The sequence below is a fragment of the Tympanuchus pallidicinctus genome, unplaced genomic scaffold (genome assembly GCF_026119805.1).
Source record: "Tympanuchus pallidicinctus isolate F22 unplaced genomic scaffold, pur_lepc_1.0 scaffold3, whole genome shotgun sequence".
In the NCBI taxonomy this organism is placed as follows: domain Eukaryota; kingdom Metazoa; phylum Chordata; class Aves; order Galliformes; family Phasianidae; genus Tympanuchus; species Tympanuchus pallidicinctus.
This window is the reverse complement of record NW_026294747.1, coordinates 76,579,429-76,597,403: the sequence shown is the minus strand read 5'-3', so window position 1 is coordinate 76,597,403 and position 17,975 is coordinate 76,579,429. Positions and strand designations below refer to the sequence as shown.

At 38.6% G+C, this 17,975-nt stretch overlaps 1 protein-coding gene across 1 annotated transcript in view; it reads right to left on the bottom strand.

Annotated features, from left to right (window-relative positions):
* Positions 1-17,975, bottom strand: part of DNAJC1 (DnaJ heat shock protein family (Hsp40) member C1) — a 93,788-nt gene that overhangs the window by 52,373 nt on the left and 23,440 nt on the right. Inside the window, exons 2-4 of the mRNA XM_052696288.1 lie at positions 8,410-8,511; positions 7,876-7,922; positions 630-795 (exon numbers count right to left, since the gene is read on the bottom strand). Of these exons, the coding sequence (XP_052552248.1) occupies positions 630-795; positions 7,876-7,922; positions 8,410-8,511 (315 nt within the window). The remainder of the gene's footprint in view (positions 1-629; positions 796-7,875; positions 7,923-8,409; positions 8,512-17,975) is intronic.

Below are 17,975 nucleotides of genomic sequence, written 5' to 3'. Positions count from 1 at the left end.
TTGCCTCCTTTCTCATTCATCAACTTCAATAATGCAATGGAAAATAAAAAAAGTAAATAGATGCTAATGTATGAGTATTTTTCAAGTTATGCTTAGGTTTTTTTTTTCTAGTTTGATAAGTGCAATAGACTTTTATACGTAAAACCCCAAAATAATCCAACAGAAATTTGTTTGTGCTGCTGATCAATGTTAACAAAAACCCAAAACAAAACCAAAAAAAAACCATTTATCTAAGAACTAAGGCAAAGCAAGGATGACTTCTAAATGAATAAAAACTGGTTATTTTTAAGTAACGTTTAGGAAAGTCATAAAGATGACTACAGGAGCTTATGCCTGCATCAATAAATGACAGAAGAGCTTTTATTTTCCTCCTTTCTGCCAACCGTAAACCTAAGAACCATCTCTTATCTACTACCAATTCTTGGTAATTCTTGGGTTTGGATTACTATTTCTGACACGTTGAATATCTCATTCTATATTTATTACCATTTTAAATGTAATAATTTTAAAAGACAAAAAAATTCAAATTCAAAACAGGGGAAGCGGTAGGGATCCCTATAATATGCAAACTTTAGCAGAGAACTCAACGCTAATAATTGAAGCAAGTTTGATTTATTACCAATACTTACCAGCTGTTTTTCCAGGTAGATTGACCAAACCACAGCATAATGACCCACTGTGAGTATAATGAACAAGAGTAATGCCAGCTCAGCATTGCTCATTTTTCTCACCCGCCTGTAGTAGAATACAGGCTGTCGCCAATCTGGTAGTCCATTGATCAGAATATCATCATACCTACAGTAGCAAATATAACAGGCTTTCATGGAGAGCTACAAACGAGACCAGCCCAACCATCCCATCATAAAGCAAAACAAACGGTAATGCACAGACTGCTCGAGCAAAGCGCGCACAAAAGCTCATTTAGCGGTTTCTTTCTGTAGTACAGCGGCGTGCCCTCAGCCGAGCGCCGGGCGCGGAGCCGGGCACAAACTGAACCCACGCGGAAACGCGCTTTTTTTCACAGCCGGACGTAACCGCGCCAGCCGCGCAGCAGCCCCGATCGGCCCGCCGCAGAAACGGCGCCGAGGGAAAGGCTAACGGCGCGGGCGGGAGGGGCGAGGAGCGAGGAGAAACGCCTCGACCACCATCACCCCGTCCTCCTTTCCCAAATTAAAAGCACAAGTGGTGGGGGATGGGAGGATCGCCTGCGCTTTTGTTCCGCTCTGCAGCAGCGCCGCAGCCGCGGGCCGCGCTGGCAGCGCGCGGTCAGGAAAGCGCGGCCTGGGCGCGGGGCCACCCAGCTACGAGCTGCGCGCACCGCGGCCCCGCCTCGCTCGCTGCTCGAAAAGCCGCCTCCGAAATCAATCTGTTCTAACGCCGCTTAATTTCGCCAACCCCGCCGTCTCTGCGGGAACCCTTTTTACGACGACTCGTCGGCTTTCCTCCTAACGAAATTCTCGAGGCATCTCTGTATGCCGGCAGCATCTTTTAATTACGGCGCGCCGACGCCATGGATCTGCCGAAGATGGAGCGCGGCCGTTCACGACCGCCCTCGTGCCACTCCGTACCTCCTCAGAGCAAAGTTTCCAACACAGAGCCCTACGGTAAACCCACAACCTGAATGCGCTGGCGATGCACAACCTGTTCATCTGGAACCGAGTGCAACTCATTACACATTCTGATCACACCGTTTCCAGAATTAAATCTGCGCTGAAAGGCCTAATTTGGTGCAACACATTGACCAAAATATTTTAATTAAAAATATTCTGAGTTAGTTGCGGGCCTAATTACAGGAATAGAAATAGGGCCTATATTGTCATGCAGGTCAGTAGAACTCAGTAGTAGGTTTTTCTCAAGTAAATTGACCGATCCAGGAATAATAGCGCAGCTGCTAAACTGCCAGTCTTGACATGTAAATCAATTTAAATGCAACAACTGCACTAGCTACTTTGATAGTTATTAAATTGATACCTTGGAGATGTACTAAAAAAAAAAAAATCCACTGCCAAATTCTTTTTTTTTTTTGTAGGCAGAAAAAGAAGCAGTGGTTCTAAATAAAAAATACCCTTTAATTCGGCGCATCCAGAAAAGCTGACTTTGGATACAACATTTGCTCAAGCTGCCGAGCGTTGCTAGGCTCCTTCTGTGCAAAAGATTTAACGCTGCGAGATTCCGCAGTGCTTTAAGTACGTAAAACATGTATTGCAAAACTGTACCTTCCTTGGCAATGACAAGAGTACTAGGATTAATATCTATTAGCATAAATTTTGTTGTAACAACATTTTTGCTTTCCCAGTAAATTAGGAAGAGTTCATTAGCGCTGCCTTAACACAAACTCTCTGCTCAGATAAACTGCTTAGCAAGCAGTTTCAAAACTAAAACTTATTTTTGAAGAATATAGTACTGTTTTAGCATTTAAAAACAATAACGTATTTGCTAAAACATTCCATACTTTTATTCTGGAATAAAAACCAAATATTTTAGAATCAAAACCTCTTTTTAAAATTAGACTGATAAGACTCTGCAAAATATGTTCTGCCGTTGACAGCTTCAGAGAAATAAATACACAAAATCAAGAAAAAACAAATCGCTTTAATACTACTATAAATTTATTAAGCATTTGTTTCCTTGTACAATAGGAAATGTTAATTGAGGCACTGAAAATTTGTCCACAGATTTAAATAGGGTCCATATACGCTAATGGTTACAATCTCAAATATATATTTCTCAATATATATATATTTCTCTATATATATACTCAAAACAGGGCTGGGAAAAAATGTTTGACAACCGCATTCTATTATAAATTATCTGTTAAGAAAAATAAATTAAGACAGCAGAGTCTCTTGCATTAAACACTTTAAACAGCACTCTGTATTTACTAGGCTATGTCCGCTGTTCGGAACAACAGTCTCCAAGGATTAAGTCTCAGAATCAATGCTCTATTGATTTTACTATCAATGAGCATTATGGCTCACACGACTGGCCATTTTAAGGGAAGATCGCTTCTATTATAACCCACTTTTTATAATATATACTGTTAAAAGATAAATCACTGCTTTCAATAGTAATTAAGCTCTGTATTTGAAAAATAAGGATACCAATGATATTTAGGTTTTCAACTGGAAAATGATCCTACTGAAAGTCAGAAGTTTCCCTTAATTTTTAAATCTTCCCTTCCAAATTTAGGATGTGGTTTAATTAAAAGCAGGTTTCTCATTAAATGATTTATGTATAGAAATCTATATTAACTATGGAGGATAGTCAGCTAATCTGTGTGTAGAACTACACTCATAATTGAATTACAAAGCATTCTTCTTTTGGTGACGTATATTAATTGCTACTCTCAGCAAGAAAAATCAAACTGAAAAGAAAAACTGTATCTGCAGTACTTTTTCTCAGACCAATGCACGCAGAACACAACAAATGTTCTGCACCGGATACGCTTATCCGTTATCTCTGACACGTAGCGGTCAGCAAACTGAAAAACCACAGAGCACCAGTACATGAACAAGACGACAAAAATACATTTATTAATGTTTATTTATATAATACATGTTTATAACTTACGTTGAATCTTTGCTTAAAAACTCGGGATTCTGCGTTAGTACAGGAATCCAAGTCTTACAAGCAACCAACTGCACAAGTATTAAAATTCCATTCTGTTGTGAAGTTTCATTTTAGAGCTCTTTGTGGAATCAATTACATTGCAAGAAATATCCATTACCTGTTGTAGCTAATTATAGTATCATCTATTTTAATATAATTTACTACTCCCTTTAACACAGCCACTGCATTTCATATTTCAAATTATTTCAGAGATCTGATATATTTCATATACTATAAGCTTGAATTGGTGAGATCTGCTCTGAGCTACAGGAAGACTTCACTGATGTTTTTTTATTTGGGGTTTTTTCTCCTTTTTCTGTCAAAGACACCCAGTGCAACATCAGCCAGAACAATTTACACCTATGCATGCACACACATAATTACGATGAGAGCAAAGACAAACACCTTTCTTACTCTAAACAAGCATATCTTGATTCCTTTACAAATGCTTCTTCTAATCAAGTCCACATTGTTACAGAGAATAGGCCTTGTAGGTAAAAAGCTCCTTAAAATGGCAACAAACAAAGAAATAAAAACCTAGATTTTTGCCTAATCACAACTAATAACAACTAATGAGCCGTGCAAACTTCTTTGTGAATTAAAAATAATCAAAAGGTAATAAAATATCATCATAGATTTTATTTACCAATAAGTGACTTAAAATATATTTCAGGAAATGAACCCACTTCTACATATCCTAAAGAAACTTTTCTGTAGAGATTCATATACTCTGCAATGTGCAGAAGGCATAAAACATTAAACAATGCTACATGAAACAATCTGCATGCATGTCTCATGTTAGAACATCAGGATGTTTTAATTATGCAGCAGTTAAAATGTGTAAGTGAAAAGCACTAGCATGGCAATATTATTGTATTCTATAGTACAGCTAATAGCATTAGAATACTTCACAAACAGCTACGAACCTTTCTCAAAAAAAGCAAACTAAATTATAAAGTTCTATTAGCTACTTTTTTTTTTAATAGAAGAACAGCAATATTTTAAGAAAGGCTTCTGTCATCAGCTACAGCAAAAATCCACCGATAAACATAAAAACAGAAAGGCTCTAGAACAACGATTACATTTAGCTGGCCAACAGATCTGCCTTTCTGAACACCATTTCTGCACACACACAAACAATTAACGTCTCTGACATTCACAGAGACATGGAGGAAGGGTTTCATTAGACAAAGTTCTATTGTTTGAAAACGGGTTTGTCGCTCGCTCACACAGGGCAGGTCCTTTTACTCCTATTTGTACCGTTTCTGCCCTCTGCGTACACACCAAGATCAGTGCTGGATTACATCACTTCTGAGACCAACAGCCAGAGGCAGGCAGGTACTGCGGGCATCCCCAAAAGGGGTCTGCAACTCACTCTTCTCAAGGCGATGTAATCTTGTGCTCCAAACCATTTACACATCCCATTCCAAAGGGGTTCCCAGCTAAACTGCCAGAATGTGCCACCAACTAACTTGCAAGACCAACTCCCATCTCACCCCAGCAGGTCTTTGAGTTACTTTAGAAATAAAAACTAGCATGCTGGAAAGGGGGAAAAAAAAAATCAGGCAGAAAGCCTTGTTGCAGCAGACCCAAATAGCTGTCTCTGGAATTAGGATAAAAGTGAGTTGATAAGCCCTGAGACAAATGCTGCAGCATCCTGTGCGTGGGTATGAAGGTAAACTTCGAGCCTCTTCCCTTACAACAGATAACCAAATAACATTCCAAGTAGGAAAATGCCCAGAAGCAACCACTCTCTCTGTTCCTTTGCCATATGGCTGCAAGAAACAGATGAATTATCTTACAAGAGAAAGGCAGCTCTTAGCAAAATTACTTGAAGCTTGTTTTAAGAATATGAGGCAACAATTCCTTAAAGGAAAAAGGAGAAAATACTCTTCTCACAAGCTCAATGAGAGTTTACCATTAGACTGTGAAATAAAGCTAAGGAACAAATGTTTTCTGAAAGTAAAGAAACCATACACTATTGCTCACAGAATCACCAAGGTTGGAAAAGATCTCTAAGATCATCTAGTTCACGTTATTCCTAAATCACAGAAGCACAAAACTGAAGGGACTTCTGGACTTCACCTCGTCCAACTTCCTGCTAAAGCAGATTCCCTTCAGCAGGTCACACAGGAATGCATCCAGACAATTTCTGAAGATCTCTAGAGAAGGAGACTCCACAACCTTTTTCAGCAGCCTGCTCCACTGCTCTGTCACCTTCACAGTAAGTAAGTTTTTCCTCACATTTGTATGGAACTTTGTATGTTCCAGTTTGCCTTTCCTATGCCTATTGCCCCTTGTTTTGTCACTGAGCACCACTGAAAAGAGCCTGGCTGCATCCACTTGACTCCTGCCCATCAGGTATTTATTTATATGCATTGATAACCCCTCCTACAGTCTTCTCTTCTCCAGGCTGAACAGCCCCAGGTCTGTATTTTCACATAAGGGAGATGCTCCTGGCTTCCAATAATCCTTGTCACCCTCTGTTGGGATCTCTCCAGAAGTTCCCCATCTTTCTTGAACAGAGGAGCCCAAACTGGACACAGCACTCCAGATGTAGCCTTAGTAGGGCAGAGCAGAGGGAGGAGGATCACCTCTCCCTGGACCTGCTGGCCACGTTATTTTTTAACGCACTCCAGGATACCACTGGCCTTCTTGGCCACAGAGGCACACTGCTGCTCAAAGCCAACCTGCTGCCCACCAGGACATGCTGGTCCTTCTCTACAGAGCTCCACTCCAGCAGGTCAGCTCCTAACCTGCAGTTATTCCTCCCAGGTGTAGGACTCTGTGTTTGTTCTTGTTCAAAGTCATTCACTTCCTCTCCACCCAACTCTTCAGCTTATCCTGCATATTATTTCCAAGAAATCTGACAGTAAATGCTATTTTATTCAACTATATTTATACTTAATCAGTGATAGAAGCAGGATCAACCACGTCTGCACTGCAAAACAAAAATACAACAGATATTGCTCCCTATGTGCAAAAGTTACTGATGATTAAATCAATATAAGCTGGAGCAATCCATTTCTGCTTTAACTTTTCATTATCTATTACTGTACTATACTAATTAACAATATTTGCTCAAACAATCTGGTTAAATTAATAACTTTCATAATGTATACAAGGCTTAAAAACAATTTTCATAAGCTACTTCACTCCTGTTCCATGAAAAAAGACACCATAACATCTGCAAGGTAATCCCAGCAGTTTCAGGCTGGAAACAAGATCCAGGTAAGTTCCAAAATATCACAAAGCAGCCGTATGCAAAGTTGCAAACAAAAAAGTGAGAAAATGTTTGGGACAACCAACTTTTCAACTACTCTGAAACCACTTAGCTAAAGACTATTTATTTTAACATTTCCTCGATTAGGACTTCACAAGAACAATCTCTGGTGAGAGGAGAAATGAAAAACCACCAATTTTCAAAAGTACTCCTCTGAAGTACATTTTCATGACACTTGATGAAAGGATCAAAGACTGTACTATGTGTACTATCAAACCAGGAGTCATGACAAGAAACCAAACACCCTTCAAGAAATGCCTCACAATCCTCAGCTTACACTTGTAAACCAGAAGATGGTTCACTACAACGCTAACCTAAATGTACTTCTACAATGGCTCAATTTCCCTTATGATGATGAGCTTATTTGGACAGCCTCTTAAGAAGACAACAACAACAAAATCTTCCAGAAAAGCATAGCTTTTCAGTTTTCAGTCCTATCCCCTTCACATACTTCTGGACCTGCTTCCAAAGCTGCAGGGACAATTATCAATTGTCAATAAAATACTGTATTCACATCAAAGTTTCAAATACCATAGACAACACATCTGAAAGAAAAGCAATAAATTAAAGAGCAGAAAAAACGTTGAAGAAGGTATAAATTGAAGACAACCCCAAATATCACACAAAGAAACTTTTCCTGGAACACTTGAGTGATGACTGACAGCTGAATCAAGAACTGTAAGTTCAACCACAGCTTTAATAAAACAGACAACAACATTCAACACAATCCAAAAAAGCGATACAGTTGAGAAATGTTAAAACAATGATTTGCTCCAAATACTGTGTGGTTTTTAAAGCTTTTAAAGGAGGATAATGAACATATCACACAAAAATACCTATCAGCTTCCCCTGTCAGCCCACAGTCAGAATAATTAGAAACTGAAATTATGCAAAAATCATCCAAATAGTTACATTTAAGACAAACAGGACTTCAGTTTATCACTGGCATAAATGAATATTTAGGAAACTGCAGATTAACTCACCTCTTCCTTCTTTCTTCGTCCTTTAAAATCTCATAGATAGCCACCAACTACAACAAAAACACAAAAAGAAATACTTAATATTACTTTAGAATAGAGTTTGTAAAATATTAATAATAGTATCACATGTTACATTTACAAAAAAAAAAAAGCTCCTTATTAGTTTCGTTTTCTCCTTACAGCACTATGAATGAGATTTCATGTGCAAATGAAACAGTGACATAATCATATATAAGCTGCCATCAGAGACACAAACAAGCAACTGAGACTTGTGTCTCAGTTACAAACAAGGAAACAAACAACAACAAGCTATGTATCATTTGTTTCATCCAAAAGTTCTTCAAATTACGTAGCCAGTATTTAGCCATCAGCGTATTTTAAAGGCTAAAGTAATGACAACTGTCTCATGGTTTTGGTCTGTAAAGATTTAATAAAAAAAAAAATAAAATAGATTAATTGTTCTTTCTAAGACGCCATTATTCTATAAAAATCTGATCCTATTTTCACAAAACTTATATAAGAAAACATTGCACTTACTTGCCTAAACTGTGTTTCTGCATTTTCATCTTTGTTCTTGTCTGGGTGTAAAATCAGTGAAAGCTTCCTATATGCTTTCCGAATATCTGCTGATGAAGCATCCTGCAACACGTAAAGAGAGCAAGCTGTCAGAAACAATTCCCAGAACTTTGTTAGGAAACAAAGGCAGTCAAGACAGTGTAGGACATGAGCCAGTAACATTGGAGGAATCTAACCACCAAACCACACAACCAGCGAAATGATCACCAACTCCACGTCATCTTTCATCTCTACTTCCTTTGTTATTGGACGTTCATTACAACAATATTTGTCAAAATTTTCTAACACTTTCTTGCTTAATATCATATAATCATAGAATGGCCTAGGCTGAAAAGGACCACAATGATCATGTAGTTTCAACCTCCCTGCTATGTGCAGGGTCGCCAACCAGCAGACCAGGCTGCTCAGAGCCACATCCAGCCTGGCCTTGAATGGCTCCAGGGATGGGCATCCAGTGCACCCATTGTACCACCTGGAAGTTCAAATAAAAGCTAAAAATTATCGCAACCAATATACCTTCGAGTCACCACTTCTGCAAACTACTGTGCTCAGCTTCCCAAACTTGGGACTTGCTATGAGCTCTTTCCTTACTAACATTTGCATGAAATTCACCAATGGGATTTGCATTCAACTATAGCTTCACCACCTGTAAAAACGTGCATTTTGCTAAAGGAGCTTCAAATTGCAATCCTGAGGCTGTTTTGTGGCACCGACATCATTCTGTATCTTGATGATAAACTGGCACACGTTTTGGGAGAAAAAATTCAGAACATAAAATGCATCAAATTAGCTGTACAATGCACAAATTTCTAGATTAATGACTGCCATGCAGTACACGCTATGAAGATATCCAGAAAAGGAAGATTTTGAGGGTTGTGATCTGTGGTATGTAAGTGTTACACTCATCAGAAGATCCACAAAGCTCCAAATAGAAACAGAACTACTTGTATTCTATTACAAACATGTCAAAGGCAACATTTTAGAAATATTCTTCTGACAATTTTAATTTCTTGACTTTATACATATGTTGTTCCCAATACAGTCTCTCTCTCAAAATTACAGTGTCAACTGGGATTAAAAAAACACCAAAAAGACAGATCTGAATTGGCTGAGAGAGGAACAGAGCTGAAATAAGATAATAATTAATGCAATACTGTAATTAGCCTGTCAGGCTTTTTATTATAAATCATTATTTTCATTTTAAAAATTTCAGTTTTGTAGCACAAAGGTATAATAATGCCATACGCCACTTTGGGCCAGGAGTGAACATTAAAGAAAGATTTGGGAGAAGAGAAGGGGAAAAGGAGAAAGTGGGGAAAAGTGCAGCATTTGAGAAAAATCAGCTATGAAATGATGCTTTGAGGAAATTGGTATTATCCCCTTATGTAAGACCAAAATTTTCATATCCCCTTCTCTATCCAAAGAAGGTGCTTTGATTACTCATAGGGAAGATTTCTCCTGAAATGACTGCATCTGCATTTCTTCATATTTTCCAGCAGCTATTCCTATGGCACACAAAAGCTGAATTTGAGTGGGTTAAGTACCAGCTTGCTTCCTTCTCGATTACTGCAAACGAGTTGTTTCCAACTGATGCTATACAATAGGTTTATTTTTAACCATTGAAGGAAGACATGGTGATGAAACAGATGTTCTAAACACAAACTCACAAAACGCAGGTTAAACAGAATACATGAAATAAAGACAAAAACAAAACAGAAACAAATTGTTTAAAAATTTGAGATTGAGACCATGAAAACCTCAAGAAATGAGTCCCTCCAGACTGCGTGTTAGAGACAGACCACAGCTTATTCCTTCTCTACTACATTCTTTGATGCACTTGGTATTATTTTTGGAACACGCTTGATAAACTGTGTAAAACCTGATTGAAGCACATTTTTAAGAGCTGTCTGGCAGTGTTCTTCCAACTACTTCAAACAACAGACAAGCAAAAAAGTTATAATATTTTCAGTTTTATCAGGACAATTTAAACTTGAATTTCATATAGGAGCAGCAAAATTTTCATGTTTTTATGCTTAAACAAAGCAAGAGATCCCAAATTAGCTTTGAAAAAGTAAAGTTGCTTAAACATTTATGTTGCTTCATCCTGAGAACAAGTATTTCTAGATCTACAGAAACAGATTATTTGTCTTATTTACCAGAAATAACTGAAAGATTGTTTTGTTTGCCCTATCCTACCAACTCAGTCAGCCACCTCATAAAGCACATGGGCTCATCCTTAATACAAATATTAATACAAAATACAGTATTTCAATACTACTACAGCAAATAAAAAAATCAGGAAATAGTTTACTGGTATAGTCTTAGCTAGGCTATGAAAGTGATGTTTATTAACATACCAGCTAATTGTAATTAAACCCTCAAAAGGTCAAAAAGGGGACAATAATAGCAATAAATGAATACACTGTTGCTATAAATGATTTAATCACTATTGGCCCACATAAATTTCAGAAGTGGCAGTAAGACTGCCAGTTAACTGACTCTTTACAACATAAAGAAGGAAAATGTGTGTTTTGAAAATCAAGTTCCAAGTGTGTTGTCAAAGAGTGCTACCTATGGGTAAGGTTACCATCTTCAGAGAGGTTCCAGACCCATGAGGAGCTGTCCTGAACAGTCTTAGAGGTGCAAAGTGGAGTAATTTAATGAAAAGCCTCTCATCTCCACAGAGCTTCCTAGCAGTGTACAGCCCTAAATAGAATACAAAGAACAATTATTTTCAAGCTAATAAAGAAACATCTACCATATTGAAGTCAGCTGTTCTAACAGACTTTCACTTATAGCTGACTCTGTTGGCCACTTTCCGTAATGGCTGTGCAGCAAAACAGCAAATTAAAGAGTCAGCGCTTTCTAAGAGTAAGGTATTATTTCATATACTAGGCAAAAATCCAAAGACTAGGGAGAGAAAGCCAGGACCACACTGGTTTTGCTTGTTTTAAAGATAAAGCTGAGAAAAGAAGCAGAATGGCCTCATGTGTATTTCTGATACCTCAATCTCAGTTACACCTAAGGAGAGAAAAGTAAGATCTGTATAGGCATATCATTTAATAGCAGTAGGAGCTGGTATTATTACAGATGGATAGAGACAGCATTAATCAGTTTATCCGACTTTGTGCTTCAAGTTGGCATGTCATGCCACTGATACAGCCAGATGAGTCTGCCACACTGCCTCTCTCATGTGGAAACAAACATCAGAAGCACAGCCCTATTCCTCAATAACTATCCTGTGACAGTAACATTGCCCTGTAAGACTCCCAGAGCTGATCATCTCTTTATGATCCTGCTTCTGCTTAATGGATCTTTCCCCACAACTTTTCCACAACACATAATTTCACTTCAGGAGGAAAAAAGCAACACTCTACCATGCATACATACTTTGGGGGGAAAAATAGAAAAAAAAAAAAAAAAAAAAAAGAAGAAAGAAAAGATAATGCAAACTGAATGCTCTAACCTGAACCAAAAGCCACTGTAGTTGCCAGCTGAGCAGCTGGAAAGCACACAGACAAATCAAAACAGAAAAGATGTTTTATGCTAGAATTAGTTCTCAGAAATACAAAACAAATGTATATTTTGTTAGGTTACAGACTGGCCTCATATATGTGGAAATACATGCAAGTATTCTTGAGGGAAGGTTTTAGTTGCTAGTGCTATACTGAACAAGTAGAGTTAATCAGGTGTTTAGGTACAAGACTTCTAGGACAAATTTGAAAGTTCATCTTTCAAACATTTTAGCATAAGCCTTTCACTACAACCAAGTATTTTAACCCAGAAACAAGCGAAGCATTTGAAGGAATCAACAGTATGCCAAAAAAGTTGAAGACATATTGAAGGAATTCTGTTGGAATTCACATCATCTTTTTAAAAGGTGATATACATCAGATTCCCAGGGTAGGGGAGAAGAGGAAATATTCTTCTCCCCTACTTATGCCATTTACTTTTAGCAGCTTCTTCTGTTCAGACAATTAAAACACATATTACTAAAACTTTTTTTCACTCTGCATCATTTCCAGATTACCAGTATTATCAGAAAAAGTACATAATTAGACTACAAATAAGATATGGGGAAATTAAGAATGAATTTTTTTTTATCATAACTGATAACAGATCAAAAATAATGGAAATTTGCTTTCTGTATTTTGTATTATGTATTATGTAAGATACATAAAAGTTAGAAGATATAAATCTGATCTCAACAGTCTACACTAATTTAATTCGGAGCCTCACCTGCAGAGTTCACTTCCACCTTCATGTGTAGAAAAACTGGTGTAGAGCTCTGCAGCTCTGTATTACCCCCCACTGCCTTCCATGCCTAATGTAACTATGATTACTAATGAAGCTTCAAGGAAAAAAAAAAAGCCTCATTGTGGTCCCAAGACAATTCTTGAACACATAACGTATCAGATATTGCCATAGGCAAACAATGATTGGGTCAAGGGGAAAAAAATAATCAATGTCTACATAGTTTTCACTTACTAACATATACAATTCAAAACCTAAATTGTTCCCTTGAGTGCAATGCAGTTACTGAACAAGACTTAGTTACTTACAATTTAGCAACTGCCTCTAACACAGCAAACATGCTCATTTCATCTTAGGTTTTAAATATGCCCGCTGATGTCTTCAAATAGTTGGCATTACCTTTGCGAGCGATGAGGAGGCAGTGGTCCAGAGGACAAGCATGCTGGCAGAAGTCACTTTGCTACTGACCTGCTGTTTGCCCAATCACTTAATGAGTGTTAACGGTTTATGGGCTGGTTCGGCCCAGTTCTGTGACTAGCGGGGAAGAGGGATTTGCAAAAATCTGCACCTCTGAGAAACGGAAACAGGGGACCCCAAAATAATTAAAAACAGCAGCAACGATCTGAGGAGAAACAAGCTAATTTACTAAATATGGTATCAGAATGCAAGATAACACACTATAATACAGTATAATTAGAATTGAAGCTAATAAATCAAATGTAATGAGAATGCCCAAAAGGTGGATAGGCCTCACCATAACACTGAGGTGAGACGCGCAGTCTGGTTGAGCAGCAGGGAGAAGAGCCTGACGGAAAAGAGCAGTCAGATGACCTACCAAGGCCTTGTATCTGTTCCCCACGAGCAGAAATGATAACAACACAGTGAACAGTCTTCTGGGGAATGCAGGTCTCTTCTGGGACATTACTGGAGCATTAACACTTTAAATTTCAGTGCACTACATGATGTTATGATGTGGAATACCAGTAACCAAAACTCATAAACCCAAGACAATGAGCTATTACAGAATGGCACCAGAGCATCTCCTTCATTGCCGTGCTGCTGAATAACTGTAGAATTTTCAGCAACATGAACTACCGGAGCTAGAAGGCAGTCCAAAATGATGACTGTACAGAGCACCACGTAAATGTATCTGTAACGTGAAATGCTGTACCTATAAATGCCCTCAGGAGAGGCAGGAATGAGACAAAACATATCTTTTTTAGGCTCCGTGAATTATAAATCTATTGATTCCTTGGTTTGTTTTATTTTAAATTAAAGAGCAATTAAAATGCATACAGCTCCTTCAGTACCATTTTCCATTCAGAATCTGCACGTAGAAGAAAGGGTGTAAGTCCCATTTGGTAACCATTAAGAATACAAGCTGAATGGCACAGAAAAAGAAACAAAAAGTAAGCCTAGTAAACACAACATTTAATTTTTTTTTTAGTGAACCTGCAGGACACACAGACAGTCCCACCAAAACCCACAGCACAAACCAGAGCAGATGACCACACAGAAGCTACAGCTGACTGCTGAACATGAGATCACCACCGCAGCCTTCCACCCAGTTTCCATGTGAGGCCTGCAGAAAGCTGCACAACCTTCGTTCAATTAGAAAGAAGCTCAATAAAAATAAAGGGTGAAGACACTCCTCTTTTTCAAGGATGTAAATTGAGTTCAACCCATGTTTGCTGCTTCGCTGCAGATGGCTGCTCCAAGCACACCCAGGGAGGAGGAGGTATTTGCTCTGCTGCAGAAGGGGCCATGCATCTCTCAACATTCCATTGATTTAAACAGAATAACAGCACAGCAGGGAAATATGTAAGAACCAAAAATAATGCTAAAATGGCGTTTTAATGCTTTTTTATTTTGCTAAGTTTTAAAGCAATTCATGAAATGAAAATGAATACAAACCAGCACAATGTATTCCTGTAGGCTTCTGATAACTGGCACAATCCCTTAACTGGCATGCTTGTTTCCAGGGGAGTGTGTCAGATGAAAGAAGACTCTGTTTTCAGCCTAGCATGCCAAATGAATGAAAATTCTGCTGCCTCATGCTTGAGAAACAGAAAAAAAGAATGTTCTCTTCAGCACATGTGCACAATTACACATGCTTAGCTTTTCTTGATCATTCTGAACAACATTGTTTATATGTCATTTCTTTTTCTGCTGCTGAAATTCTTTTAGCTTTCTAACTTTTTACTTAGGTTTTCAGCAATTGATTATTTAGATGTGAAAAATCAAGAGAACACTGTCCTGTATAGCTGTGCTGTAAGGTATGATTTAACATGAGCTTTGCATCTGAGATGCACAGAACACACACTAATTCTGTCGGAACATTTTTAGAATTATTCCTTCAAATTCAGAATGGAGAAAAAGCTCCCAAACAATAACTGAGGACATAATTCAAGCCAAAACAAACTAATCTGAAATTTTGATGTTGTTAGGGGTTATTTTCTTCTAAGTTTTTTTCTGGGAGCTCAAAAGGAAGGAATAAGTAAGTACCTTTCATTTATTTCACTTTTTTTTTTTTTTTTTTTTCCTGGGAATGCTGTTATGTATTTATCGTTTTATATACTTATTGTTTATATATTGATGCAGTGTTGTCTGTATGTTTACACAGTAAGACTGCTGCTTTTACAGCCCAAGTGGGCAGGGAAAGCAAAGCACAGTGTCTCCTGCAGAGCATTTCTTGCTCAATGCCTTTTGCTACAGCAAAGACGCTGTGCTGTGCTGTGGTCACACAGCTGTGGAGCACCGCTGTACAGCAATGAAGATTTTTGGGTATTGGATCTGACAAGTTCCAACCCCTCCTTCTATGTAATACCCAAAATATGCTGCCGCTTGATTGTTTATACAGTTTTCATGCTACATTTCAGCTTTAGTATGTTTCTAAGTATGTAAGGAATTAAAGGAAATTAGAATCAGCAAAGCTACACCCATACATGGCCTTTCTCTCCTCTCCTCTCCTCTACTCACTTATCCAGTTCCCATCATGATCTGCCAGCAGAACTGGCACAACTGACTTGTACTCTCCTACACATCTCTATCCCTTCAAATGACAGCTTCCCAGACCTCAATTTAAGCATAAATTTTGAACGGATATTACTAACAACCACGTACTTAAATGATTACGGTCTTCTAGGAAAAAAAAAAAGAAGACCAAAATAAATTTAAAAATAGCACATACGCACACAGCTCTGCCTACTTTCTCACTGCTGAACTCGCATGCCACCTGAGTTGCTGCTGTTACTTTTGTGACTGTATCTTTAATTGACTTGTATGCTCGATAACAATGTAAAACTTTCTTATAGTTTTGAAAAGTGATTATAAACAACTTCCGATTCTGATGACCAAAAAAATGAGGAGAGAAAGTCCACATGAGAAACAGGATATAGGATATGTGGCCAAAAAAATTATAAAGCCATACAAGAACCCATTAAAGAATGTTTATTTCTAACACAGAAGCTGTTAAAATCTGCCCTCTGCCTTACGCATCAGCACGGCACTGACATGGTGAGTAAATCCCCACAGACATCTACTTTCAAAATAAACGTCAGCTATTTGTTAGTAACTTCCTCAGCTCCATCAGCTGGGAAGGGCACTAATTCATATGCCCATACATCCGTCATACATGCATTGTCACATCCATGCAAGGATGCCAATTTAAAAACTCACGTAAACAAACGTACCTCCCCAACTGTCCTCAATGTTTAAACAGTGCTCCAATTTATATTTTCCATTGTTGCTCAGCTTCACAATTCATTTTAAGAGCAGGTAAATAAAAGCTGCTACCCAAACTGGGAATGAATAGACAGTGATCACTTTCTTAATTTAGTAATGGTTTTAAACACATGACACTTTTTAACCAACTGACAAAAACACAGCTAACGTGAAACCAGGGTGCAAAGGAAGTTGGAAAGAAAAAACCATACCTTGCACAGTTAACTATCCTATCAAAAACAAAAAGATGTATCAAATGAGATGCTGGGAGCTCTATCCCAGATCCACCAATACTCAGCATTTCAACTGTCAAGCTGAATTGCAGAATCACTGTTAAACCAGCTAACACCAGCCTTTGAAACCTGAAAAGATGCTGTTGAACAGAATTATGTTTTTTAAAGATCTTGACAAATTGCAGAATTGCTCTAGAAGTTTCCAAAGGGAAAGACTAACGGACCACATGTGGACAGAAATCACCAACCACACCAGGGCAGGACGGCACAAAGTGGCTGGGCAGAATGACGGCCCCTCACAGCCAGTGGCACACCACTGCCTGCCCGAGCAGCCCAGCACACCCCTGACATCAACTGCACGATGCCCAGCAGCTGCCCCATATCGTCTCTAAGCAGCAGCAGCTGAATAATGGCAAAAGCAGCTCAGGTTAGACGCGCTGCAAATCTCCCAGCAGCACTGTTAGCTCACTGCAGCATGGACCCACAAAGCCTCCATGGTGGGCCGATCTCGCACACATTCATCAGGTGTGACTCAGCTTTAATTGGTTCTGTCACAGCAGGGTACAGTAGATCACTAACATTCCTGTACTTTAGGATTCAAATATCCCTTTGATGATCAATTTAATCATTACACTGACAATATTCCGACTGGATTTATGGTATCTGTTTAAAGGGACCGAGCTGGCAGACAGCACTTTTGCCACACTGAAGGTGACAGCTCCTGCCAGAAGGTGCTGAGATTTTCACAGCACTTCAGAGGTCACTGAAAGGAGCAGCAGTACCAGGAGGTGCCAGGAAGCACTCCTGTCCGATGAGCGGGAACCCCGGTGAGCCCTGCTCCATGAATGGGACCACAAGGCGGTACTCTTATTTTTCCTGTTGCAGACCAGTTACTCTAAATTACTACAAGAATCATCCTGTAGAAGGTGTTCACTAATATGCCATCCTTACATCCTTACAGTTTAGAAGACTTTTTCCATCAGTTATCAACTGTAAGACTAGCAAAGCACCATGAACAGCCACCATCAGCACAGTTTCCTTGGGAAGGCCAAAAGGAAAGTAGCTCTAAGGCAGGTGAAGTTTAAAAAGCAGACAGGAAATTCAACAAACAGCATAAATATTTTAAGCCAAATGAAACTATTCATTTAAAATTGCTCTGTATTTGGTGTATTTCAAATACATGTTTAATTTCTGCAGCAAAAACATCTAAATGAGGATATGGCTGAGATACTGTAGCAAACCATATCCAAGCAAAGTGGACTTTGAGGGGCACCTCTGTCAAAATGCTTTATGTTTTAAAGTAATATTTTAAAACCC